Source organism: Euprymna scolopes, chromosome 26 (assembly GCF_053919585.1).
Source record: "Euprymna scolopes isolate OS-2025 chromosome 26, ASM5391958v1, whole genome shotgun sequence".
In the NCBI taxonomy this organism is placed as follows: Eukaryota; Metazoa; Mollusca; class Cephalopoda; order Sepiida; family Sepiolidae; genus Euprymna; species Euprymna scolopes.
In genome coordinates, this window is record NC_136507.1 from 97,919,242 (window position 1) to 97,946,864 (window position 27,623).

Sequence of the window (27,623 nt, forward strand, 5' to 3'; positions counted from 1 at the left end):
TATTCTAAATCAAGAGAATCCTAAGAACCCCGAAAATGATAGTGATAGCCATCATGATTAGTGCACTTGGAGCAGTCTCAAAGAATTCAAAAGCTCTAGAATGGAACAGTAGATTTACCTGATATCAGCCAAAGTTCACAATTGTCAGTTATCCTTGGAACAGTTAATCAATATTATTATATATACCTCCATAAAGACCAATGTTTATTTTTATCTATATAAATATCCATACCATCACACAAAAGTTAACAAAGACACTATCAGATGAAACCATTTCAAATGCTTGGAGGAAAATCAGATAGTTTTAACCTTGGTCGGATTGAATCAGCTTTTTAAGGGGACCATGAAGGGTAGTAACTTTTCAAGGTGGTCTTCTGTGGTATCCTTGACTGGTCCCTATGTGCTCAGCACTAAACAATGTTTCAAAGCATTCTTGTGCAGCTTTTTTTTTTTTTTTTTTTTTTTACATGGAGGTCACCACTTATCAAGGCCCAGAAGCCACTCGGGGATAAGGGTTATAGTGAATAATTATCTCTAACTTGTGACATGGTCGCACCCTTTATGAGTTAATCCTATTAAAGTGCACAGGCATAGTCAGAACATGGAAATAGCTTCAGACAAGGCATGAAGTCACTTAGTGTAAGGAGATTAAAACAAACCAAGAAACATGCTACTTCAAGATTAAAAACTAGCCAACAAATAAGTGTTACATTTATTTATTTCTTTATTTACAGACTATTATTTTCATCTTCTAGTTGTTGTTTCATGATGTTTCAGCCAATTGTTCCTCTGGCCTTCGTCAGGTGTGAAACAAACACAAGAAGATGAAGATAATAGTCCGTAAATAAATAAATTACTCATCTCAAAAGGATTCCAATAATAAAAATAAAATAAGTGTTACACAGATAGATTTTGACTCAGAAAACAGCAGTTCTTCCCCCTTTGTCAGAAATATTGCTAATGGAATCTGAGGACGAAAGGACAGTAAAGCAGGAGTTACGAGGCTGCCGAAAATAAACTCAACATCTACATTTTACTTTCCTTGTAGTTTTTTTATAGCGATCATCAACAAACAAATTCCTCGGCAGAGAGAACATGTCAGAAAATTCCAAGAAGCGTTTGCAACCGAAATTCTTACTTTTGGTCATTCCGTCTTTGCGTCTATTGGATAATCTGCAGCATACGGAAGTGTCACTACCGGGTAAAACTGAGGACTCTTCTCAAGTAAATTATCACAATACTTTGTTCATATGAAAAGCAACCAATCCAATATCTACTCTCAACTGACTCTGGGGTCAAACCCTGTCACTTAGACATATTAACCTGACAAATCATCTGCACTCGATCTTAAAGGCATATTAATGCTAAGTAATATCTACCACTTGTAAAAATTCGTTTTGTTGTTGATTTTATGTTTTATATTATCATTTTAATGGTTTTAAAATCCGTTTTGTTGATGATTTTATGGTATTTTTATATTGTCATTTTCAATGGTTGTAAAATCCGTTTTGTTGTTGATTTTATGGAATTTTATATTGTCATTTTCAATGGTTTTAAGATCCAGTTTGTTGTTGATTTTATAGGATTTTATTATTTTCAATGGTTTTAAAATCCATTCTGTTGTTGATTTTATAGGATTTTATATTGCCATTTTCAATGGATTTTGTTTGATTATAGAATATATAAAATGATTTAATTAGATTTTAAATATCGGGTCTAAATAGAATTTAAGCTGACATTTTTTTTTATATTTTCGTTGTATACTATGTAATTTGCTGTAGACTAATGTCATTATGATTTATTAAAACAAATATTTACCTTGATCTAGCAGAGTGATTTTATATAGTCATTCTTATACAGTCACCTAAAAAGAAAAATCAACTAAGTAGAATAAGTCTTACTAATAGAATAAGTGGTATTTCTTGTAGCTGTTAGCATTCTTTACTTGTTTTTAATATTGAAATATTTACTAAATAAATTTGAATGTAACGCATACCAAACAATGCTGGGTCAGTACAATTATTAAATAACTATTAAATCCTTGTGTACAGTGCTTGGGTACACGACAACTTATCAAAAGTGCATTTACATATATATGTATGAAGGGGGTAATATCTGGCGTAATTTTGGCAAATTATGGGAAGTATGAAGGTTTTGAAGAATGCATTCTCAGCATGGCAACACTCAATGCAGGAAATTTTTTTTTTTTTTTTTTTGCTTCAGAAATTGTAATGTTTTAACAAAAATCATGAAAACTGTGCATTTCGATGTGTGTTAGAAACATGGTGTTCAGAGTTGGTGGTGGTGGTGCTGATGATGAGCTGGTTAATAATTTTCTAGATGTTTAGTAAGTCAGAATTTCAACGAATTCAAGTTAATGGAAGAAAGATGTTAGGTGTCATGCGATTCGTTACTGATCATAAACTATCTGATTGCATCAGTATCACAGAATTGCAGAAGCTCACTGGCATTCTATCAGTGCCCACTATTATAAAATGTAAAGGTTTGAGATTATTCCGTCACATGAAACGTTCCAGTGTGGCACTATACTAAATATATGTTGAAGGCATGATACAAGGAAGCCGGTCAAATGGTAGACAAAAGAAAAGATGAATAAACAACATCTGTGAATGGACACAAACATGAAACAAGCAAATTCTATATTATGGTTCCTATAATCTATCTGCGTTAATATTTTTTTTTCTTTTACTCCATGCTGGTTCTGTTTAAGCAAGTCAGATTTCTACATTAATCACACAAAAATCGTGCCTCAGGATCGTCTAGTCTGCATGAAATTCTCTTCATTGATCACAGCTATTTGTTAACAACTATGTTAATGCATATTCGGAAACTAGCAGACAAAACGTTTAAAAATAAGTAAAAAGTCTAAAACAGTTATTTTCGTATAAAGTTTCTCTCAATGATGTGATTCATTTGAGCATCATTCCTGACTAGGCATGACTTTATTTTGACTATAAAAATTCTTTGTTACTGGTTCACATATTTACTGAAAGGTTGCCATGACAAAATTAGTAATTTTAAATCCTGTAATTTATTTTGGGTGCTGTTTAAAAATACTCGCTTTCAACCTAAAATGCATCAAACATTGATGTTAATGAGTTTTTTTTTTCATCCCCTTTGCAAAACTTTATCATGTTTTGCAAAATCAAAAACGAAAAAAAAAAAAAAAAAAAAAAAAACGAAACAATTTTCTTCTACAAAACAAGCAAACCAAACATCAGGAATAAATATTGAAATACATAAAGAATTTAAAGCATAAAACAGTTTAAAATCCAAAATTACTGGATTCTGCGTTTAATAATCTAAAAAGGTTGATATGCCATAAAACAAAGCAACCAAATCCTGTCATCTTTTTCTGTGAACCTCAAATACATTGTTCTTAGCATATATCTCTTCAGAGTAAAAAAATAAAAAATCCAGTTGAGCACAATCCGAAATATTAAGTACTCATATGTTGTCAGTTCTAGTGATGTGATCTTTCTTACTGCTTTGAATGGGTGGTGCAATTTTACCATTGAGGACATAGGTGATAACTTGACTGAACTCTCAGATTCTCAAGAGATCAGACTTTTACATTGGAATTGTGATTAGTTAACCATCTCTCGTGACCTCGCTCAGGACAAGCATACATTGGCTGTTATGGTTCAGGACGTGGAGTAGACCAATGAAGAAGTAATTATGGGTGAACATTGTTGCAGATACAGATGCCGAGTGATCACACGATCATTAAACATGTATTTAAGAATTGCTAGTCTTTTATTAGCTGCATTTGTCCCTTGCATGAACCACTATGTTGAGAATGGAACACTTTGGCGCTATTCCAGAGAATATTAGGTAGAATTGTACGACTTTTTTCTTTTAACATAATCATCAAATATTGATGTGTTTTTGATATGAACTTGTAAAATACCATGGTTGGTCTGTGACGAGGAGACTTGTAGCTGAAGATTACAACAATGTTACACTTCATCTTTTCTGACCCTAACATCCCTCTAGTCAGTGAATAAGAAATCCTTCTAGACCAAGGGAATTAGATGACTTTTCTTCCATCAAACAATAACTTCCTGTTCTTCCTCTGACACACTTGATGTCTTTCACTGAATTTTCACTTTCTTAGTTCAAATTTATTGGAGTTCCTATTTACTTCGCCTCCCCACGGGGGCAGAGTTAGACACCAAAGTCTTTTTTTATATGTGGAGAAAAGAACAACAATAAAAAAATTGGTTCGGTTGTGAAGGATCTCTTCTCCACTATCCAAGAACAAAAAAAATGAAGTGCAGCATAAGAACAGATACTACACTTTGAGTTATATATTTTTTTATTCACTCTTAAAGTTTACAACAAGACAGAAATTGACAAAAAATTAGGCACAAGGCCACTCAAAAAATGGGGAGGGGGTGTCTATGGTCATCCTCGTCCCTGTAACTTTGCTAGTCTTTGCTTGATCCTAGCTAAAGTTTTCATTCACCACAATACCTCAAACACACCGGGGGTCGTCATACCTAAGATTCCAAAATCATATCGTGTGTGTGTGTGTTTTTTTCTTTCTTTTTTTACTAAACATAAATATAAATGAATTGTTAAACATACAATTTTATAAAAAGTCGTTTAATTTTATTTCATTGGCTTGAGATGGGTGAAAAAAAAAAAAAAAAAAATGTTAGTAAAACCCTCCCAACCCTCTCTAGGTGGTAGTACACCCACTGTTTTTTGGCTTGGTGTTGGCCAAAAACAATTAAGTCGTTCTCTATGTGCCGTTGAGTTGATCTTGGGCCGAAGGTCAAGAAAACTTATTGGAGTTGTTCAGGAAAAATTGTTGCTTTTTTGTGCTGCCTTCTCTACACACACATAAGGGAGTGGGACTTGGCCACCAGGTTGGGAAATTCATTGTAATATTTTTTGTCCTTTTTTTCTTTGTTTTTTTTTCTTTGTTTTTTTTCTTTGTTTTTTTTTCATCGTTTTTTTTCATCGTTTTTTTTCTTCGTTTTTTTTTCTTTGTTTTTTTCTTCTTTGTTTTTTCTTTCTTTGTTTTTTCTTTCTTTTTTTTCTTTTTTCTTCTTTTTTCTTTGTTTTTTCTTTTTTTTTCTTTTTTCTTTGTTTTTCTTTTCTTTGTTTTTTCTTTCTTTCTGTTTTTTTTTCTTTTTTCTTTCTGTTTTTTTTCTTTTTTCTTTGTTTTTTTTCTCTTTTTTCTTTCTTTTTTTTCTTTTTTTCTTTTCTTCTTTTTTCTTTTTTTCTTCTTTTTTCTTTGTTTTTTTTCTTTTTTCTTTCTTTTTTCTTTTTTCTTTTCTTTGTTTTTTCTTTCTTTCTGTTTTTCTTTGTTTTTTCTTTCTTTTTTCTTGCCATTTGCTACTCACATTGCTGATATACTAGAAGAATACTCATTCCATTTTGCATGTTTTTGTTTTATTTTACTCCAGTCGAAGTTCTCAGAAATCAAGGGACCCATTACCTGGGGCTAACACTTGAACTTTATATGAGATACATAGATATTCGAATGTTTAGAGTTTTTTTTTATCTCTCAAACATTGAGTTAGTAAAGAAATTGAGAACATAATTTTCCTCTCCTCAATTAACCATTTTTATATGTTGTAGTATATCTTTTATTTTGGTCTCTTAGTCTTACTGGATTCCAGGACAAGAATTTATCTAGTCTGGTGGAGTATTCAGCTTTGTGCTATTACTTGAAGTAACATCACTTGGAGAAGGTGCACCATTCCTCGTAAAAGCTAATGTGGATCGGCCATAGTGAGGAGATCTTATTTGGGCAGCGAATACTATGTGATTTTGAATATTTGGTCGGGTTTACTTCTAGGGAAAAGTATCCTCATGCCAGGTTGTCATGATAAACTCCTGTATAGAGAGACCTTAGACACGAAGATAGTGTCTAGTAAGCATTCAAGTTCTCTCCAGTAGGCATTCAAGTTCTTTCTTTTGCACCACTTTCATGTTGCCTTACAACAACTAAAAACAAAATACAAATAGTATTAAATTTATGTTTAAAATTCTATTTCAATTTTGATCAAAATTCATTATATAATTCTGATTATTGAAAATTTAAGACCTTAGTTTAAGCAATCTTGAGACGAAATTGAAATTTGGACTATGGATCAAATTTAATGCAAATCCAAAATAATTAATGGGAGGTTGTGCCTGTATTATGCTGCCTAAAAACCCTTATCAAAAAGAAACTGAAATTAAGAGAATATTAATTGATGTTGAATACCTGTTCAGAACCAATTAAGTTTCAGGAACTCCAGAAATTCTGTGAATCTTGCTTAATGGTGTCTAATGACTATGGATCAAATTTAATGCAAATCTGAAATATAAGTTTGTGTCCATATTATGTCCCCCACCCCCAAGCCCTTTAAAATACCATACAGAAACCAACATTTTGGGAATGTTTATTAAATGATGGCTAATATTCATTGTTAAAAGTTTACAATAATTAGAAGTATCTGAATTTTTATGAAGAACTTCCATCCCTCGTTACTACTTTTCTAAATATAGCCCACGTTACACACCTTTACACCTAGCAGCTTTATTGCAAAACTCATAATGGTCGGTTAATTAGTTTAGAATTGAATTCTATACATAAAAATATATAAACATATACACATACATAACTTTATAGAAAGAGATAGCATGTAATGTTTTCTTGTTTTTAAACTATTGTCAGATTTGGGTTGAACTGATAAGGATTCTGTAAATCATTAATATTAAGGAAGCTGTTTTTGTATGTAGTTTTTTTTTTTTTTTTTTTAGTTTTTTATTTATTGTTGCGTTTTTGAATGGAATATTTTCCTAAGGCTTCAATATTCTAATATTTTTCTCTTCAGAACTGGCAATCGTCAAGGCTGTGACAGGTGGTATTCATGAAGAACTTGTGTGCGATATTGTTTACAACTTCTGTCACAGCTTGCCAGTCACAATCTCTTAAGTAGTTGCTTAGCAACTGGAGAAAAAAAATCTATGCAGCGAACTAGCTATAGATCCAGCATCTTTCAGTTTGATGCAGATTGTTTACAAAAATGTAAATTAGGTTATTTTTAGACACACACACACACACACACACACACACACACACACTCTATTATATAACAGTCACTGTGTGTGTGTGTGTGTGTGTGTGTGTGTGTGTGTGTGTGTGTGTGAGTTCCTTCTTCCTAGGCTCAGGTATTTCAGAACTTATCTTTTGCAAATTTCACACAAAGCTGATTTATATGTCTGGTAGTGTTCTTAGATATGTTTTGTACAGAAATTCATCCAATAAGTATCAAAAATTGAAAAAAATCCGATCTTAAGAATAGCTTTTCTCTCTTATAGATAAAATAATTTTTTACAGGGGAATATTTTACATTACACCGGCCAAAGGAGATAATAAAATTTCAGCAAATCATTTCTTCTTAGAAAGAAACAAAAAACAGATTTATTATAATCTGGAGATACAGCTTAGTGGTAGAGAATTCAACTGAAATGATCCCCTGTTCAAGTCCGAGTGTACCTCACCATTTCATTTGAATTTTTTCTTATTAATGAGTTTAATTTATGATAAAAGAAAAGGTGTTATTTAAAATCGGCGCAAATGATTTCTTCGTTTGCATATTTTAAAACTATACATTAATCAGGTGACTTTTCCAGGGCATTCACCGCCAAGCCCAAATATCAGCTGACGTGATATTGTAATTATATATATATATATATATATATATATATATGGTGTCCACAAAGTCTTTAGACAATTTTATTGTGTTAAAAAAAAGTACTTGTGTTTGTAGTTAGATTTTTTATGGATGGCATTTATTTGCATATGAGAACACCTAATTTAAAGAAAGAAAATAAAAATATTCTGTCTTAAAGAATGCAACCCATGAATAAATCTAACTACAAACACAGTAAAATTAGGTGCAACTTTACTATAGTGTGTCGTCCAACTCATTTCCGGGAAAAACATTATTTCATACTTATGTGTCATGTTGAAATTAGTACAAATTCCAAAATTTACAAAACATCATCCAGCAGAAGACGTGCTAGCGCTAATTTATTTTTTTTTTTGGAGGGGGGGGGGGCATCTAGTATTATCAAAAATAAGCAAGATGAACGACTTGAAAGCATCTAAAGGGTTAATTTACAGCGAAATTGCAGCTTTGAAAAAATTTTTATTTATAATTATTTTTCTACAAGCCCATTTTTCATAATTTTTGGAATTTATATACTAATTTCGGCATGATAACTAAATATGTAATGTTTTTCTCTGAAATGCATTTTTTCAAAGACACACTATAGTTAAGTTACACTTGAAATTGTCTAAAGACTTTGTGGACACCTTATATATATAGAGAGAAAGAGAAAGAGTTTTTTTTTCTTACTGACATTGATATTAAAAGCCTACTTTTTCTATTTAAACATTATTAAAACAAACTTTTTGATATACTCAGTCATGGATATACAAATGATTACATAAAGTTTATACAGTCCTGTAATGTTGGTTTCTGGTAATGGTGAAGTTATCCTCTGTCTTTTCAATAAAAAACATCCAAAAAGGATAAAGAACTATTTTACCCTTCTTATATAGTGAACTTTAGTGCTGGGTAGAGCATATGCAACTACAGAAATAAGTTGCTTGCATTGTGCTTGGATTTACAGATGACAAAATGACATAGAATCAATAACAAGACGGCCTAAGAACCCGATCCAACAGTAAGGATTCCTGAAAACCTACAATCACATTTAAGATAACGCACACAAACGACTGCCCATCAGCACCCCATCAACCTGCTGATACATTCTATTATTGAAACTGAAACAGACAGACTTAGTGGCCAAACCCATAAGTTTCCGTAAAATGCTCTCCAGAAATGTAGCATGTTGGCACATATTTGGATAGTTTCGTCGAGGGGTATATTTGTGAACCAGCTGGTGACGTCAAAATAGCACAGAAAGTTTATTTTCGAAATATAATCGAGTTCACGCATGAATGACATGGAATGAAAAGAATCTGTCCTCAAATTAGCTGAAGATTTTTTCTAAGATTAAGGATATCAATTAGTAAACTCATGTTGAGGAGAACCTATCATAGAGAAGATTGATCTCAAGAGGACTTCCTCTTTATAGGTATTAGGTAGAACATGCATAAGAAACAGGATCATAAAAACAAATCAACAATGTCTTATAAATTATATTCACTGGACACTCCTAATTCTTATGGCAAAATACTAACCAAATAATTGCATGCATCAATAAACTCAAATAATCCAAATCAAATAACTTTGACACACACGCATGCACGCACACACACAGAGAAGTGAATCCAACATTTTCTAATCGACAAATGTCTGATGAGAGAAAAAACATACTTGAAGCACATATTACTTATAGAAAATTAAAACACCAAATACAGGGTGTCCCAATAAAATGTATACACTCTTTAAATGACCATAAAACCAACATTCATTATAAGAAAGAAAAGTTCCATACATCAAAATACTGTGAACAAATATAGAAACCAGGTAATTATCGAAAGTGTTCAAATTATTGGCCATTGTGGTCCATGAACAGCTGACAACGCTCACTGATTGAATTGAAAACGTTCCTAATCAGTTCAATTGGTATGTTGACACATCTTCTTTCAATGGTTGCTTTCAACTCTTTCATTATAGCTCGTTTTGTGGTGTGAACCCTGTGTTTAACATGCCCCCCCCCACCCCCAAAAGAGAAAAATCTATGGGGGGAGGGTGAAATCCGGTTAGCGTGGATAGTACTCAATGCTTCCTCTTCGTCCTAACAATCTGTTCCGCAGGTGACTATCAAGATATGCTCTTACGACGTGATGATAGTGGAGAAGTGCTTCATCCTGCTGGATGTAACATTCTTTATTCCTAAACATCTCTTAGGAACGTTGTATAGCGTATTCATGTAGCAAGTTGAGATAATTCAAAGAGTGTATACATTTTATTGGGACATCTTGTATGAGACATTTTAATAAAAAACAATGTATTTGATATTAAAAAAAAAAAGCTTTTTATTTGAAAAGATAAAATAATTAACAAACTAAAAAAAAAAAAAAAAAAAAAATGAATCAATATTGATGGCCTCATACATTTTTCTCTAATTGGAACCACACTACCCTCTACTTATATATATTTGAGGACAGTAGAAAGTGAATCTTTCGTTTACTTTCTGGCAGCCACGTAAGTAACTCTTGTTTCCCTTATTTTGTCCTTTAGTTCTTTCATTCCATGAGCTATGTTTCTGACAAAGAGGGAAGAATTGCTGTTTTCTGGGTCAGAATCTATTCCATCTAACACTTACTGTTTGCAAGTTTTTGACCTTGAAGTAGTATTTTTTTAGCTTCTTATATCAAGTGGCTTCATGCCTCGTCTGAAACGATTTAAAAAAAAAAATCTTTCAAATACAAACATCAAAAACCATATTACTCTGTTCGTTTATCAGTTGATCTTTTCAAACCAGATAATTACTAAATACACTCTTCTTTTCTTGTATATAATAAAGCTTGCTCGGTTGCAATGGCTTTTCAAAAGAAACCAGTAAAACGCATTTCATCTTTTGTCCGTGCAAACAATGTATATTATATATGAAAACAAAATCTTTTTTTTATGATCACAAACTCATGTTGAGCAAATACTATTCAAAAGCTTCGTTCGTAAAGTTTCTTTTGTTAAATTTCTGATGACAAAACTGTATGACACTAAAAATCTAAAGAAAAGCATTTTTTTTTTTACTTACATGAGACATGTCTTAATTTGATTGACAAAGTCTTTCAAATAATTTCAAAGCTAATCCAATGGTATTCATCCTATGCAGGTTGAACCGGTTTCCTTTGAAGGAGGAAATGTCAAGGGAATATTAAATATTCACAAGCTGTTCTCAGTTGCATGTATATCCCGATCAGGGAAAATGACAACATAAATTTTAGCAGTTCTTGCAGGGAGGTATCGAGATCCTCCTAGCACTTGGTATTTCTAAGTGGTCACTCATTTGGTACTGGCCAAGCTCAACGTTGTTTAACTTAAGTGATCTGATGTGAACTGATGTGTCAACGTGAGTATGCCGTACATATTCAAAGCTAACATCTATGATATAAATCTCACCTGTCTGTTTAAATGTATGTATGTTTGTATGTCTGCCTAAAACTTTCGACAGAGCCAACAGATTTTCACGAGATCAGTATCTTTTTTGAAGCTTGACTCTTCGGATAACAAATATCGGAAAATTGGCAAAAACATTAATTCCTTCACCCTCAACTGGGCACTTTTCTACAAGGAAGGGTCGCTTTTTTTGCCGATATGTTCAAAAGTCATCCCCTGTTTTCGATTGACTAGCCTTAATTTAAAACTTTGTCACTTCGAGTTTGGCAATGGACGCAACAGCAAAGTAGTCACTTTTTATTTTGCTCAACGCACACCTCCAAACACCCGGGTAACGCCGGGCATCCAGGCTAGTTTAACATAAGTCTAATCAGATTTTGCTGTTAGCAAGATTTTTTTTTTTTTTTTTTTTTTTTCATGATTATGCCACCATTCAGTTATCGCATCGTTAATGGATTTCTTAAATTCTGTTCAACTTATTCATCCCTCCCGTTTTCTTTTTTTTTTTTTTTTTTTGGAGCGGAGGTTCCACAGATGGACAGTTCTAGGAAAGAAACTTTGTTCATAGAATTTTCATTCAGTTTTAGGCAATGATAGAGAATAAGGTAGATTATTTGATTACAAAATATTTTTCTTGTGTTCATCAATTGGTAGATTTTATACTTTTTTTGTCGTTAACTAAATGATGAACATGGATTTCAGTGTTAAGGATTGCAGCAGTAATATATGAGTCGCTTCTTTTCCCTCAACATCAAAGCCAACAGAGTCTAGGCCGTAGTTACGATAGCTTTTTTCCCCTGTTACGAAAGCAGGGTTTTAGTTCTGTGCAGTTCTAGGTGAACCCTCTTAAGCTTTACTTTCTCCCATTGGGAAGAGGTTAGTTTATTGTTTATTGTCTGAGGCACACCTACCAGAGAATGGCAACAGGGCTGGCCAGGAATTTTTTGCAGGCCAGAGTGCTTTTCCCTAGGATGCTTTGTGTACATCATCCCGTTGTGAGAGGGAAATAAATATTGAGTCTCTTCTTAAAAAAAAAAAAAAAAAATTACTTCAACGTCGGGAGGTAGGGTCAGAAGTTGGCAATTTTTGCAGGGTTGTATTTTATTTATTTTTATTTAACACTTATTCTGAAATCGGATTGATTTCAACTCTGATTTGGTAGAGGTAATTCAGAAGTGTGCAAAAACAGTTTTCAGATGTATCTAAAAATCTTTATACTTTAAACAGATTAATCAAACCAAGCACTGGCCTAGTAGAAGAATTAGCTTTTTTGTATTTTATATATATTTTATAATCTCTCTATTCAGGAGATTTTAATTTTATGACGCATTTATTATGATATTAAAGGTTTCTTTGATGTGAAGTTTATTATTATTTCAAATCGATCTCTAATTACATTATTTATATTCTGTGACAATTCGATACATATTCTGGCCTACACACAGATCTAGTTTTTTTTTTTTCTTTTTTTAACATCAATTGCTCTTCAATGATTTTTTATTGAAAATATTACATCAATGTATCAAGTTTTAAGTTTTTGTTTGAAGTGAATTTGTTTGTGTACTTTTCTCTATGGGTATTTGTCTATGCATATAAATATTATCTATACACATAAACAAAAGTCATTTAAGTCTTCAAAGCCAAATAGCAAGTCTATTTTTTTCATTAGTTCATGCTATGTTATTGATGCAACTATAATTCATTTGTATTTTGTAATTTTTTTAGCTGAGGATTAATTTGTATTGTTTGGATTATTCAGACTACTGTTCTCATTTTGAGTGTTATTTTCACAACGTTTCGGCTGATGTGACCTCTAACCATCTTCAGGTGTATCTTGTTGAAATAAATTATAATTTGTTTTACTTTTTTGAATTTTTGAGATGAGGATTGATTATTTGTATTTGTTTTCTTTTTACTACTGTTCTCATATGTAGTGTTATTTTCACAACGTTTTGGTCGACGTAACCTCTGATCTTGTCGATGTATCTTGTCAAATTTAGAAATCTTTGTATCAAACTCTGGAATCAACATGAAATTTCGAACGGAACCCTTTATTTGATCCATGTGGATAACATATCTGTTCTGTCAGCCACAACTGAGTAGACCTATTAATTAAAGTATTTATAATTTTTTTTTTTTTTTTTGTTAATTACTACTTTGGTTGAATCGGAGAAATATTAGAATGGATACATTTTTTTATTCTTGGCTTGAACAAAAGTGTGAGTTTAAGCCATTCAAAAATTGAACATTTAACCAATTGCACGTTTCAAATAAACTTCAATACATATAATGCATGATGCCACGCGAAATACTCTTTTTTTTCTTTTTTCTTTCTTTTCTTTTATTAATTTTTACTGAAATTAGAAAAAAAAAAGTTTAAGTCATTTTGCAGTATGTTATCCACGATTACAAGTCTATACCATCCGGGGGAAAAAACCTAAAAGTATTATTTTGAACTATATAATCACAAATCTAGCATAACATATTGATAACGCTGAAGAATTTGGATAGATCTAGGTTGAGCTAAATGGGTTTCAGCAGTTTGAAAAATTCTATAAAAGAAAATATCTTATTTGCCTTATTTACAAAGTCACTGCTAAAATAGATGGTCCAGTTTAGTTTTTCTGATGCATTATGACATCTGCTTTAACCAGTGGTCCAAAAGTAAGGCCTATTTTCTTAACTCAAAAGCTAAGATGTTGAAGAGCTACAAAGACAGGTGTGATACCATTAAAACAAGCAACCTTTTGTGCTCCAGAATTTACTTTTCTACATAATCACCACCATTCTCAATGCACTTTTTCAGCCTATTTTGACACCTCCTCTGTCATAAAAGTCTGGAGTGCTCTTCATCACTCACATCTCTGTCGCTACTCTCTAAAATCGACGAACCCATCTCCTAACTGTGCTGATATCAACTGCATTGGCTTCGTAAACTTCAACAGGCGCTGGTGCATGTTGATTGATATCTTTTTTTTCTGCATGGAGGAATTCAATCTCTGCTTTTGATGCACGTCCATGACAAGGGTTGCTTTCTTAGTCTCACGCCATCAATATCTACAACAGAGAGATGAAACTCCCAGGTCATGAATGCATAAGTTCAATCATCCTAACAATTTAATTTGCAATCCCCTCTAATCCATTCGGATGGAATAAAAAACAGGAGGCATTACTTTTAGAACTTCCCTCATAATATTAGACAATTATTCTTCAAGCAAGTTGTATTACTATTTTTTATTTAAACGTTTTTCTTTATTACATTGAACTATAAATTAAGTTCTGAAAGATTTGTAAGAAAAATCAGACATTTGTTAAAAAAAAAACAAAGAAAAAAATTGCTTCATATAAAGTTTAAAGATTTTTTTTTCTTTACTCTTGATTGGTCTTAAAATCAGGATCCCATGTTTAGATTGAAAAATTCACTGCTAAAGCAGAGGAACATGTGTGTCTCAATTTCGTTCTGCTATAAATAATTTCTGTGAAAACAATCATCCAGTAATTTATGTTATGAGTTTTAGGTTTGAATTGACGGCCAGACAATTTTGGTCTTTTATATATATATAGACTAAAAGAATACCTGTTATACATGTTTATATTGTTATATTGTTTGTTTTGTCAACCAGATGATAATAACCAAATATTTATGTTTTTAATAAATGATTGAAATCAGCACTAACCTAGAAATTAATGATACGCGAAACATTTAGCACTTAAAAATGGATCGCAAAACAATTTTTTTTTTTTTTTTTTATATATATAGACAATTTAGATCATTCAGATCATTCGAACCAGTATTCTTATCTTGAATTTTATTCTCACAATATTTTGGCCAGTGTAACCACCGATCTTCTTCAGGTACATCTTGTCAAACTCTGGAATCTTCATGGAATTTTGGACTAAAGCCTTTATTTAATCTACAGCAGAAAATTGTTCTCATTCTGTCAGCCACATCGATATGTGGTGCATTTTCCTTGTACATTCATCTACTTATTTTTTAATGTTTTGATGGATTAAAAAAATTGATCAAAGTGCTTAATTTTCAGATTAAAGAGTTCAATATATATATATATATATATATATATATATATATATATATATATATATGAGTGTCCGTAAAGTTACTATACAGTCTTACAAGTTACTATACAGACACCCTGTAATATATTAACTATTAATACAAATATAATACAATAAAACAATAAGACTGTATAGTAACTTTACGGACACCCTGTATAATGTAGACTGGATATTATGATCAAATTTGTGCTTTCATGCCAAGAGTCAACTTGAAACCACAGGTTTGTTCATAATATTTTTATCTATTGATCTATTTATCTGCATTTTAGTTTTCTAAGTTGAAAAAAAAACACAGTTCTTCAAGAACTGAATTTTTTTTTTAATGAATAAAAACATGTTTACAAGAATCTAAATTTCTATTGATTTTATTTATATCTATATATATCTAAAAAACAAAAACAAAAAACACAATTTAAGATTGTAAATTATGATTTAGTTTTCAACAGGATACTCAAAAAAGAAATAGTAAGATTTCTTTTTTGAGTCGAACAATAAATTCTTGTAAATTATAATTTACAGTCTTAAATTGTGTTCTTTTATGACAAGCTCTATTTCCTATTTTGGTGGTATTGAGCTTTTTTATTTGGTTGGTATTACTATATGAATATTAATATTTATGTTCTCTTTAAGTTTACAGAAGCTTTTGGTTTGTAAACTTAATTTTATATATATTATAAAATTTTAGAATAATTATTATAGAATTTTCTGAATCTGAGAGATGCTATAATTATTTTCATAGTCAAACAACGTCGAAACTCACATGGACATGAAAGCCAATAAACCGGAAGTCCTGATGAGCCTAAATGAGGGTGAAACTCGAGTCTTAGACTTCCGATTTGTTGGTTTTCATGGCTCGTTTAAGCTTCAACATTGTTTGGCTGTGGAAATAATTATATATAGAGAAAGTTAGAGAGAACTCTAGCAGGAAATTATAAAAGTGTAATCTTTATGTTACAGAAGTTCAGAACAACATCAGTACTGCCAGTTTCAAGTCATACGAAAGGATACTTAAACAGAGGCTCAAAGGAATCCAGTAAAGGAGTCTGTTATAGGTCCCCTTTGTTATGATTTGTAACCGAGGGTACCTATGTTATTCTGATCTTCTGTAATAGATAAGGAATGGAAGAAGTGAAGAGAGTTTGGTTACATAGAAGGATGTTTATTATTTTTAGGTAATACTGTATAAAAATAAAGTCAATAGCCGTATCAAACCATTTGTTTTCGAGTTAAGCGGAATTAACAATGATTTCATATGGCTATTCACTTTATTTTTGTATTTTTTTAAAAATAATTTATACAAACATGTACTTTACTTTATATAGGGGGGGTGATTTTTTTTTTTTTTTTTTTAATCACAAAGGTATGACTTGTATGTCTCTAATTTCTTCTCCTATACATAATTCTTAAAAAGGATATGAAACAACCTGTGCTTTGTTTAATCATGATAGTGTCTTGGGTGTATCAGATCTCACTTTAGCAAAGAAATATGCAAAACACTAGGAGTTCCTGCTTTTTATTTTATTTTATTATTTATCACTGAAGTTTCGGTATGATATGCAATCTTCAGACACTTGCAAGGAATTCCTATAGTGAGCAAACTAGTCATTGAATCTGGACACTGCTTCAGGTATATATCGACCCTCCTCCTTCCACCTTCGTCATCCTCATCTTCCGGTTGCTACCTATATGGGATTCACCCTGCTTTCTTCCCTGCCTCCTCTTCATTTGCAGGAGGTTCTTCCATTCTGAAATGCTGCTGGCCTAGTTCCTCTTGTTTTGTTTCCATTTTTTTCTTTTTCTTGTGTGTCTCCCCTCCCTCTCACGCTCTCTACCCTTCGAGTAGAGTGTGTCTATCCAGCGCTAGTGTATTATTAATAGCATTGTGAAATCTCCACTTACAGGCCTCAACACTTTCTCTGAAGGCACAAACAGAAGCTGCTACAGCAGCTAGTGCTGTAGACTTGGCTACAGAAATCGAAAATATTGTCAAACAGAAGATGGTAAGTACCGCCCTGGAACCTTTAATGCAACTCTCTTGGGGGGCAGCATTTCTGGTTTCCCATAGGGCGTGATCTTGGAGATGGGACCATATATATATATATATATATATATATATATATATGGCCAATCTCCGTTAGCATGATCTTCTGTGTTTGCTAGAATTTTTTTTTTTGTTATTGTTGTTTTTCTTGCGTTTATCTTTTTTTTTTTATCTTCACATTTTTATTTTATATATAATTTTTGTTTGGTATAGTTTTCGTTTTTCGGCACCGTTTTTGTTTTATGTTTCACATTTTTTGTTTTTAAGCCTTATCGTTTTCTTTTTTTTTTTTTTTTAATTCTTTACTTTGAATATTTTCATTGTGTTTTTTATTTTATTTTTTGTGATATTTACTCATTTTTGTGTGTGATTCGCTTGTTTATATCTTAATATTTTGTTTTCTGGTCAATTTTGATTTTATTGTCCATGCTAATAACTTATGTCGTTTTTGGTGTGTGCATGGAAGATTCTATCTCTCTCTCTCTCTCTCTCTATATATATATATATATATATATATATATATATATATATATATATATATATATATATATATATATATATATATATATATATATATATATGCGTGTGTGTATATATATATATATATGCGTGTGTGTATATATATATATATATATATGTATATGCATATATATATATATATATATATATATATATATATATATATATACACACACACTGAATGAATGAATGTATGTATCTGAAATAGACGTTTGTTGTCTATTCTATTTTCGATCCTTTCCAACTTCCAAATAAGTCTTCACTTCTGGCGGAAACTGGCTGATGTAATCACCATATTTATCATAAGTCTGAGTACTTTCCAATCCTTCAGGATTCATCGTCAGGGATAAAGCAATCTAACTGGTTTTGAACAATTTATAAAGTTTTTTTTATTTTTTCTCTTCATTGGTTAATTATTTTATTTATCCTTTTTTTTCCATTGGTTAAAATTAAAAACCAGTTAGATTAATTTATCCTTGACAATGAATCCTGAAGGGTTGGAAAGTAGTCAGACTTATGATAAATATGGTAATTACATCAGCCAGTTCTCGCCAGAAGTGAAGACTATTATTTGGAAGTTGGAAAGGATCAACAATAGAATTAATAGACAAAAAACGTCTGTTTTATTTAATGAAATATGCCATAAAGAAAAAATGCTGCCTATATATATAATATATATATGGCAGCATTTTTTTCTCTACAGTGTGTGTGTGTATATATATATATATATATATATATATATATATATATATATATGTTTATGTATACATACTGTAAATGTGTGTGTGTATATAAAATATATGCATATAATGGCATTAAAAATTGTGTAAACATAAAATTATCAAATCAAGCCAATCTACATAGTGTAAATAGGAACTGCTCCTGCACAACTCCGCTTGTGAATCATGTGGCTAGCCTTGTGTCAAACATGAAAAGCAGAGTAAAACAGGATTGATTTTAGGGTCCATAATTGTCGAACACAATGAGGGTTCATTATACATGTATATATACATATTGAAAGTGTGTGTGTGTGTCTATATATAAAATTTATATTTTTTTAATATTAAAATTTCTTTCAGAAAAATGATTTTTCAAAATAAAAATTTATTATTTGAACCAAGAATACAATATTCAAAGTAATTTCTTTAATCCATGGATTTTCGATGTAGGCTCATCTCCTTAGAGGAAAATTCATTAGCAAAATATTAAATCTGGTTTGATATAATTTTGCTATTCAGCACATACTTAGAAAATATATTAAAGATTAAATATTTTCTAGAGAAAGAAAATAAAGGTTGAAACAAAAAAAGGATATGAGGCTTTGGTATCCGAATGGAAGCATGGAATAGTAACTCTTGGATAGAATGAGATGATGTTATTAGATTTCAAATGGGTTCTCTGAGGAGATGAGCCTACATCGAAAATCCATGGGTTAAGGAAATTACTTTGAATTGTATTTTTTTTTTTTTTTTTTTTTTCAAATGTAAATTTTTATTTTCAAAAATTATTTTCTGAATGAAATTTTAATATAAAAAACTATGAATTTTATTTTGCTCCATCTTGTATATTGAGCAATTCTTATTTAGCTGGGATTGTCTTATATAAAAATATTACCTTCCAGGAATATTTTGTAAGATACCACAAGATTTAATAATCTGTGATCCATTTCATCTCATTACTCTGATACCTATATATATATATATATATATATATATATATATATATATATATATATATATATATATATATATATATACACATACACATACACACGCACACACATTTGTGTTTGATTTGAACTATTATTCTCATCTTAGTTGTTATATTCAATGTTTCGGTCAATGTAACCTCTGACCCATTTTTTTTCTCTTTTTTTTTTTTTAAGAGGGCACCTAAAGAAGGTCGTATTTAAGGCGAAACATTGATTATAACATCCAAGATGAGAATAGTAATCTAGATAGTACAAATCACTAATCTTTATATTTAAAAATTCTGAAGCGTGTGTGTGAGTTTGGTGCAAAAATGTTTTTTGACATTCAACTTGTATATAAAAAACATTTTTGCATCAACCTAATATATATATATATATATATATATATATATATATATATATATATATATATATATGTACACTTGCTGTTGTGTGTGCATACCTTTTCTTTATTTTTAGACTAAACTCTTACAGTGTACTGTATCCATATATCATAATTATGCATACTAATATTCCATTTCACAACTGCTTCATGCTCTTACAATTTTCAAGTGAGATGTTATGTTTAGACTATTATAGCATCTAACGGAATCGATTTCACTTGAGAATTGCAGATGCGTGAAACGTGACGTGATGGACTATTAATATGTATATATTGTCTTTTCAGTTTTTACTTACATTAATTTTTCTGCATAATTTGCATATTTGTAGTGACGACCCCATGTTGTGTTTTTAATAGCATGTCCTCCCTATTACAGGAGATAACATGTGGCAGACGTATACTACGCCACCATCATCTGTTGTATATTTAAATGAAAAAAAAAATGTATGTCATTTATTAGCTGTTAAATGCTAAATTTTCAGATTATAAAAAAAAAAAAATTGAAGATTACCTGTTCAATTTTTAGAGGAGTGATTCAGTTTAATGTGATTTACTTTTTGACTGGCATTCATACAATATAATCCTTTTTCTTCTGAATTTCATTTTACATTAAGCTTTCTGTTTTAAAATTACAATGCATATTTTATTATCATCTGAACATTTGGTTTTCAATCGATATCAAAATAGAAAGAGTTAAAAAAAAATAGCAAACATTTTGAGAAGGATTATACACACACACATACATATACGTGTAATTAATTGTTGTATGAGAAATAACAAGAGTGCTCAATTATTTGTGCAACAACATATGCATTTTTAGTCAATGGACAATACCCATTATTTCAATCATCCTCTGGTTTCACAAAACACGGGAAAATTCCACTATTATTACATTGATAAACTGGTCACATTTGGTATCTTTCATCCTGTTGTTTGAGTTTCCAATGTTTTCATGAAAGTGCAATTACTGAGAGATTATATACTTCGAACATTTAATTATTGGCGTTAATAAATGATTGATTTGCATGTCTGCATAAGTTTTTATATTTCACAAGTTTTCAACTCTAAAAAGAAAATGTTTTATATGAAACTAGCAGAGTTACCTGCTGTTGCTCAGAGCAAAAGTGCGACAGATTTCTATTAAAACTTATACCTCGTTATCCCTCTATATACATTTCTGTACCTTTCCTCCCTGTTTTCCTCTTTCTTCTCCCCAATCCGCTCCTCCAACAAGATCATTCCTCTCTCTAGACGCATGTGCACACACACACACACACATAAAACTCTCCTTTATATTTAAGATTATGGGTTGCAGGACAGCTCTACTGTCAAAAGAAAAGTAAGGTGCCTCCTTTCCTCAGCTAGTCTGTGGGAGACACTTAGGCATAGTCGAGAACCTACTTAGCCCCCATCCCCTCCTCAATCAGGGTAATGTGAGATCATGATGAAAAGCAGGTGACTGATGTAATACAGAAGCAATAAGGAATAACTCTGTTCATCGTTTCGCATTTTGTTGTGATGAGCAGAAAATACCCCTGGGAGCAATGGTCAGGACAATCGCCAAGTATAGGCACTGCTCGGACAGAAAGGAACTGCAACCTGCTGTCTGTACAACTGTAAAGAAAGCTATTGGCGTTACTATTACTAAGTCCATACTAAATTCCAGATTCCAATTGTTTATAAATCTCTAAATATTCAATTATGGAGTTATTTTTCCCAATTACCATAAAATCATATTAAATGTGTAGATATTTTCTTAAAGATAAAAATAAATACCTGTGAGGGATTATCTATAGATTTTATTTTAACTGGTAGTTTAAATTCAAGAAACATTTATTTTATTATTACTACCAGCAGTGGAAGATTTTGCTTTAAACAAAATCAAATAAAAAAACAAAAAAAAAAAACCCCAAAAGAATCAGTTTTGGCATCTGAAAATAGGCACAATTTTTTCTGATACAGATTTTAATGCCATCAAAAGTTGTGATTTTTCTGATTCCTGATTCTGATTAATCATCCCAACAGTAGTGTGTGTGTATATATATGTGTGTGTGGATATATATATATATATATATATATATGAAATCTCTTTTAATAGTATAATATGTATACTTTTAATGTATATGTACAATAAAGATGTTTTTAAAAATTGCCAGATCTATTTCAGCTCAGTGAAAATGGATTGCTCTTTCAGAGCATATATATCATTTGTAACCAATTCAAATGCCACAAGTATATTTAAATCACATTCATATCAGTTTATTTGATATATGGTACGTCTTACCCGTGTTTCGTTGAAGGGTATACCAAACAACTATATATATATTTATAATATGGAAGTAAAATGTTTTAATATAAGAGAATTTTTTATTTCATTTAGTCTTAAGCTACTGAGAAAAAAATATTTTTTTCATAAAATGTTCTTGTATAATATTTTAAAACAAACCAAATATTCTATAATAGAAATCTCATCAGTCTGTTTAAATGCATGTATGTATGTTTGTATGTCTGTCTAAAACTTTCAACAGAGGCGACAGATTTTCAGGAGATTGGAATCGTTTTGAAGCTCGACCCTTCAGACGAAAAATATTGAAAAATTGATTAAAAACATTAATTCCTTCACCCTCAACTGAGCACTTTTGTACAGGGAGGGGTCGCTTTTTTTTTCGCCGATATTTTCGAAAGCCATCCCCTCTTTTCGATTGACTAGCCTTAATTTTCGGTTTGGTGATGGACGCAACAGCAAAGATGTCACATTTTTTTTTTCTTCATGTTCTTTTCCTCCTTTGTGGTACGGGTTTTTTTTTGTTTTTGTTTTTTTTTTTGCTCAACACACACCTCGAAAGATCTGGGCAACGCCGGGCACCCAGGCTAGTTAATTACGAAAATGCAATTTAAAAAAAAAAAATACATAAATAGCATCACTGGAATTAATTCTGCTTTAGCGTTTACTAAAAACAAAACACAAAGAAGGTTAGAATGCATACTACTGTCATTCTTACCATAAACAAGGAGATATCATATAACCTGGAGCTTCATGATTACATGCAAGCATTGTAGATCTTTCATATCTACAAGTTGGAACTTGTGAGTCATAGTCAACGTCATGAATATTTCGGCTGGTTTGTCTTCCCTGTCTTGAAATGAAGAAACTAAAAAAAAGTGAAAACGATTTAATTAAATGTTTAGTTCCACCTTGTATTTTATGGTTTATCATCTCGTGCCAATGTCCAACATTAAAATTGCTTTCAGGTTTATTTGCTTTAAAGTGTACTAGCAGAGAGATCCAATATTGCCCGGGATTGAATGATGATTAATTTAATGTTTCACACTCTCATATTTTATTGTCATCGAAATAGATGAAATCGACTATTTTTCAATCAAATCTATTGATTGATTGCTCTAGTTGGGGGCCCATTGCGGTACACCAAGAGGAAGCTTCACATGCTTCCCCATAGTGAGTGACAGTCCACAGTAGTAGTTATAGACTACATTGCACTATAGAGAACCTACTTTGGATTTTATAACTTTTTTATATATATATATGATGGCTTGAATGAAAGTTTAAAATGAAAAAGTCAAGTACCGTAGTGCAATTGTGCTCTAAACAGAAACATTAATTTAACGTGCCCTTGTCATATAAAAGAACCTACTGTTGATTTTATGTGTTGGGCCTTTCGGCTTGTGTGGCAATAAAACTTCTCTAAAAAACTTATGATATTAGTCTCTGTAATATGTTAACTTTAGCTGTTTTTCTTTTCATCGGATTTTTTCGATTATCGATACTTATCAAAGACATTCTGATACAAAACCTATCTAAGAACACTGTCAGGCACATGAAGTATGTTCGTGTGAAATTTCATCCAAATCTGCCCATCCATTTTGGAGTATGTAGGGAACGAAGTCACCGACACATTTCCTTTTATATAATAGAGATAGAGATAAAAAAAGGGAATCTGACAATGTAGTTTATTAATGCAGGTGTACCTTTTTTCTTTACATTTTGGAATGAAGATGAGGAAGCAAGGGAGTAGAAAGAAGATTGGATTAAGATTAGAAAAATTTTGAACATTTTTACTGCGTTTTTTTTTGGGGGGGGGATAAACTCTTAAAAAATATATATATATATTTAAATTTTAATAATTTATTGCTATTTTATTGAATATTATACAAATGAAATAAAATGAGGAAAAAAAAAACAAATAAAAATATATATTAAATCATAAATTTTCACTTTATAAGACAAGCCCCCCCTCCCCCATACATGATTGCAATGTATGTGCATGCCTCATGTGAATATGCAGATGGCTTGGCAGCACAAGTCTTGTTGCAAATATGAAACATAAGGAAACTGTCTTTTCTTTGTAGATATCTTATGCTCGTTTCCCATTTATCGTATGTGTAATCAGTTACATTGATTTGATCTCACATGGCTGAGGAGACCAGCTCCTGACAGATGACCACCACACATGGTCAGGCTTAAAGGTGTCTGAGACACTCAACACCTGGTGCTTCCGCAAAGCATACCTCAGGATAGAGTACTATATGTACCTTGCCTCAAAACCCCCACGGTTATCTTAGACATGCTTTTGCCAAACTGATCACTTTGAAGCCATCTTCTCCCAGTCCTCCATATTCATGTTCAGGTTTTTCAGTTTTTGTCTTTTTTTTCTGACTGTCACCTTAAAACGTCTCCTTGGATTTTGTATTGGATGTTCACCATGTTGCAGTTCCTCATATAACGGTTGTTTAGATAGCCTGGCACTTTTAGTCTAATTAAGTGGCTAACGCCTAGCACATCTGTTCTTGTCTTTAAATCATTTTGACAAGGTTAGAATTTTTTATTTACTTTCTCCACAATTTTTTAACATGCACATATTAATTCGACAGGCACAACTGTCCTATGTCTTCAGACACCAGCCTTTTTCTAATTCCTTCAAAATCTATTTACTTTTGTGGACCACCTATCTATGTAAAAATTTCTAAAGACACATTTTGCACACAAACAAATTTATGTTTCTTCTTTGGATAATTAACTCTACATTGATAACCCTTAGTTCCTGCAATCAAATATCAGTTCGTTTAACACAGCCTATGGAATTGCAATCCATAGTTCATGTCTCAGATGCTAGAAAAACAAATTGGATATTTAACCAGGAATTATTCACGCCTATGTTAGAGACATCATCTTGCAACAACACAAGTGTTTGGTGTGAGAGATTATATTTCAGATCCTCCTAATACATATTTGATGAGACCTCTCCCTAAGTAAAACCGTTTTGCGACATCTTTATGTCCCATTATGAAGATTGAAATAAAAAATGTTACTAAACTTGATTTTATTTACCTCTCCAAGAGGTCGGACACTGGACCCAGTATGGGTTTGTATATATATATATATATATATATATATATATATATATATATAGTAGTTTTCTTCAGTCTTGATAGACTATGGATACTCACTGTAAGGGTGTCTGCACATGGAATTTTTGTGGTAAGAGTTGCGCAATCTCCAACCACAACTCTCCAGAGTTGGTTTGTTAAATACCAGTGGAAAGTGGCACTTCAGGACGACTGGAAACAATGCCAAGATCAACGGAGAACACATACAGCACCTAGAATTCCCAAATGGTCACCCATCTAATACTAGGCAGGCTCAACTTTGCTTAACTTCGGTGATCTGACAAGAACTGGTGTGACAACATGATTATGCCATATATATATATATATATATATATATATATATATATTAATTATATACTAGATATTTTAGTCGGTTAAAAATGGGAATAAGTTATAGCCCATTGACTTAGAATGAGTGTTTTATGCCAAATTGATGGTTGAACTTGTGCTCAGTTTTGCATTAAGTACTAATCCCTATCAATCCCTAACTGTGCATCAAATGGATACCATAATACTTAGTTTTCTACACCTCATACAAAATTTCAGTCAGATCGGCTCAGTAGGCTCTGAGAGAAAATGGAACAAACATACAAAAAAATAGATATATATATTACATACACACACTAATGGGACCTCTGTTTTGTGGTTGCTCAGGAAAATTGAGCAAACCAAGAAACTTCTGCTCCCAATTATTTGTTGTGGGCGAGGGTCATTAACTTGTTTGTTTGGTCTCGGTATGTCTATTATGTGCGGGGCTTTATTGTTAATTTACATTTCATAACTGGATTGAAAAATCAAATTAACAATGAAACAAATTTTCTTTGGTCAATGTATTACGAAATAAGCGATTTATTTAAATTTGCCTAACTGAATATAAACAAAGAATATCACAGTTAAAAATGAGACTGCTACACAATTCAGACCAGTCTCGTTTTTCACTGTGTTGTATTTTTTGTTTATGTCCAGCTCTTTATAGTATAAACTTTATTTATAGAAACATTATTGACTACATATGTGCATACATGTTTCAGCTGTATCTTCATTTTATTCTTTATAAGATTGGCTCATGATACAAGAATTCAAATATATTAAAATAAAATCTTAATTTATGATTAAAACTTATTTTTAATAAGAGGTCACTGTTTATCAAAGACAAAAGCTACTCAAGGATAAGAATTAATGTGTAAGGTGGCCAGTGAGACAATAATGTGATGATCAGGAATGGTGGATTTGGGGAAGATTTGATCATTTAAGAGGACTACTCATCGAGAACTTGTTTACATTTCTCAGTTTTGACCAAAGACTAAGATTTTCTTTTCTAATATATATATATATATATATATATATATATATATATATATGCAATAGTATTGAACACTATCTTCAGGTTTTTACTAATTACCAGTTTTACCAAATATGCACACACATATACACCTATATACACAAACAAACATACACACACACATATATACACATGCACACGCACAAAGAAATATATATACATGCACACACACATATGCACAAACAAACACACATATATATACCCAAACAAACACACACCCACACACATATATATACACACACGCATATATATATACATACATACATACACACACACACACACACAAACACACATATATATATATATACACACACAAACACATATATACGAACACACACGACTATAAATAGCTTTCTTTAAATAACTGCCAGGCTAATCAGCACTTCAACAGCTGCCATAAGATAAGAACCTTCTAAAATGAACATTTTTTTTTTTTTTTACTATGTCTACTGTAGTAAGCATATCCAGGTATTAGATTTGGAATGCACGTGTCCTTATTTGTCAAGTTTTTAAATAACATCCTCCTTTTAAAAGATCCTTGACTTCAATTCGCATATATTCATTACAGTACAGTGGAACTAAGATATTTGTATTTTCCTCATCTTTCATTCTATTTAAGTAATCTTGGATATTTTTGTAGAATTTAAATTTACTATGATTTGCGGTAGGATTGGTTTCAATTGTAATTGAGTTAGTAAAAAAAATTGCGAATAATACAGTTGTTTATTGACTAAAAATTATGAATTTCTTCACATTTGATAAACTATAAAGAAATAGCTTAAAGCATGTAATTTCTTTTCTTTTCTTTTTTTTTTTTTTTACAAAGGAGTCTGCAATTATCAAGGTCCGAAGCCCACTCAAGGATAAGGGTAATGAAAAGGTGGTAGTGTAGTAATTGTTAATGGTGTAGACTGGGTAGAATTTGAATTATTTAAGGGTACGACTCAACAAGAATTTATTTATATTGGACTTGAAGGCTACCATATTGTAATCAGCCGGGAAGCAGGCTAGTGGAAAAC

General features: G+C 31.4%; 1 protein-coding gene across 13 annotated transcripts in view; it reads left to right on the forward strand.

Annotated features, from left to right (window-relative positions):
• The window catches only part of LOC145248297 (kalirin-like), an 858,283-nt gene that overhangs the window by 609,351 nt on the left and 221,309 nt on the right, over positions 1-27,623 (forward strand). For 12 of the 13 annotated variants that reach the window (XM_080110176.1, XM_080110182.1, XM_080110183.1 and 9 more), the window contains one exon: positions 17,105-17,203. The exons of the other annotated variant lie outside the window; for it this stretch is intronic. In XM_080110176.1, coding sequence (XP_079966302.1) covers positions 17,105-17,203 — 99 coding nt within the window. The remainder of the gene's footprint in view (positions 1-17,104; positions 17,204-27,623) is intronic. 13 annotated transcript variants of the gene reach the window in all.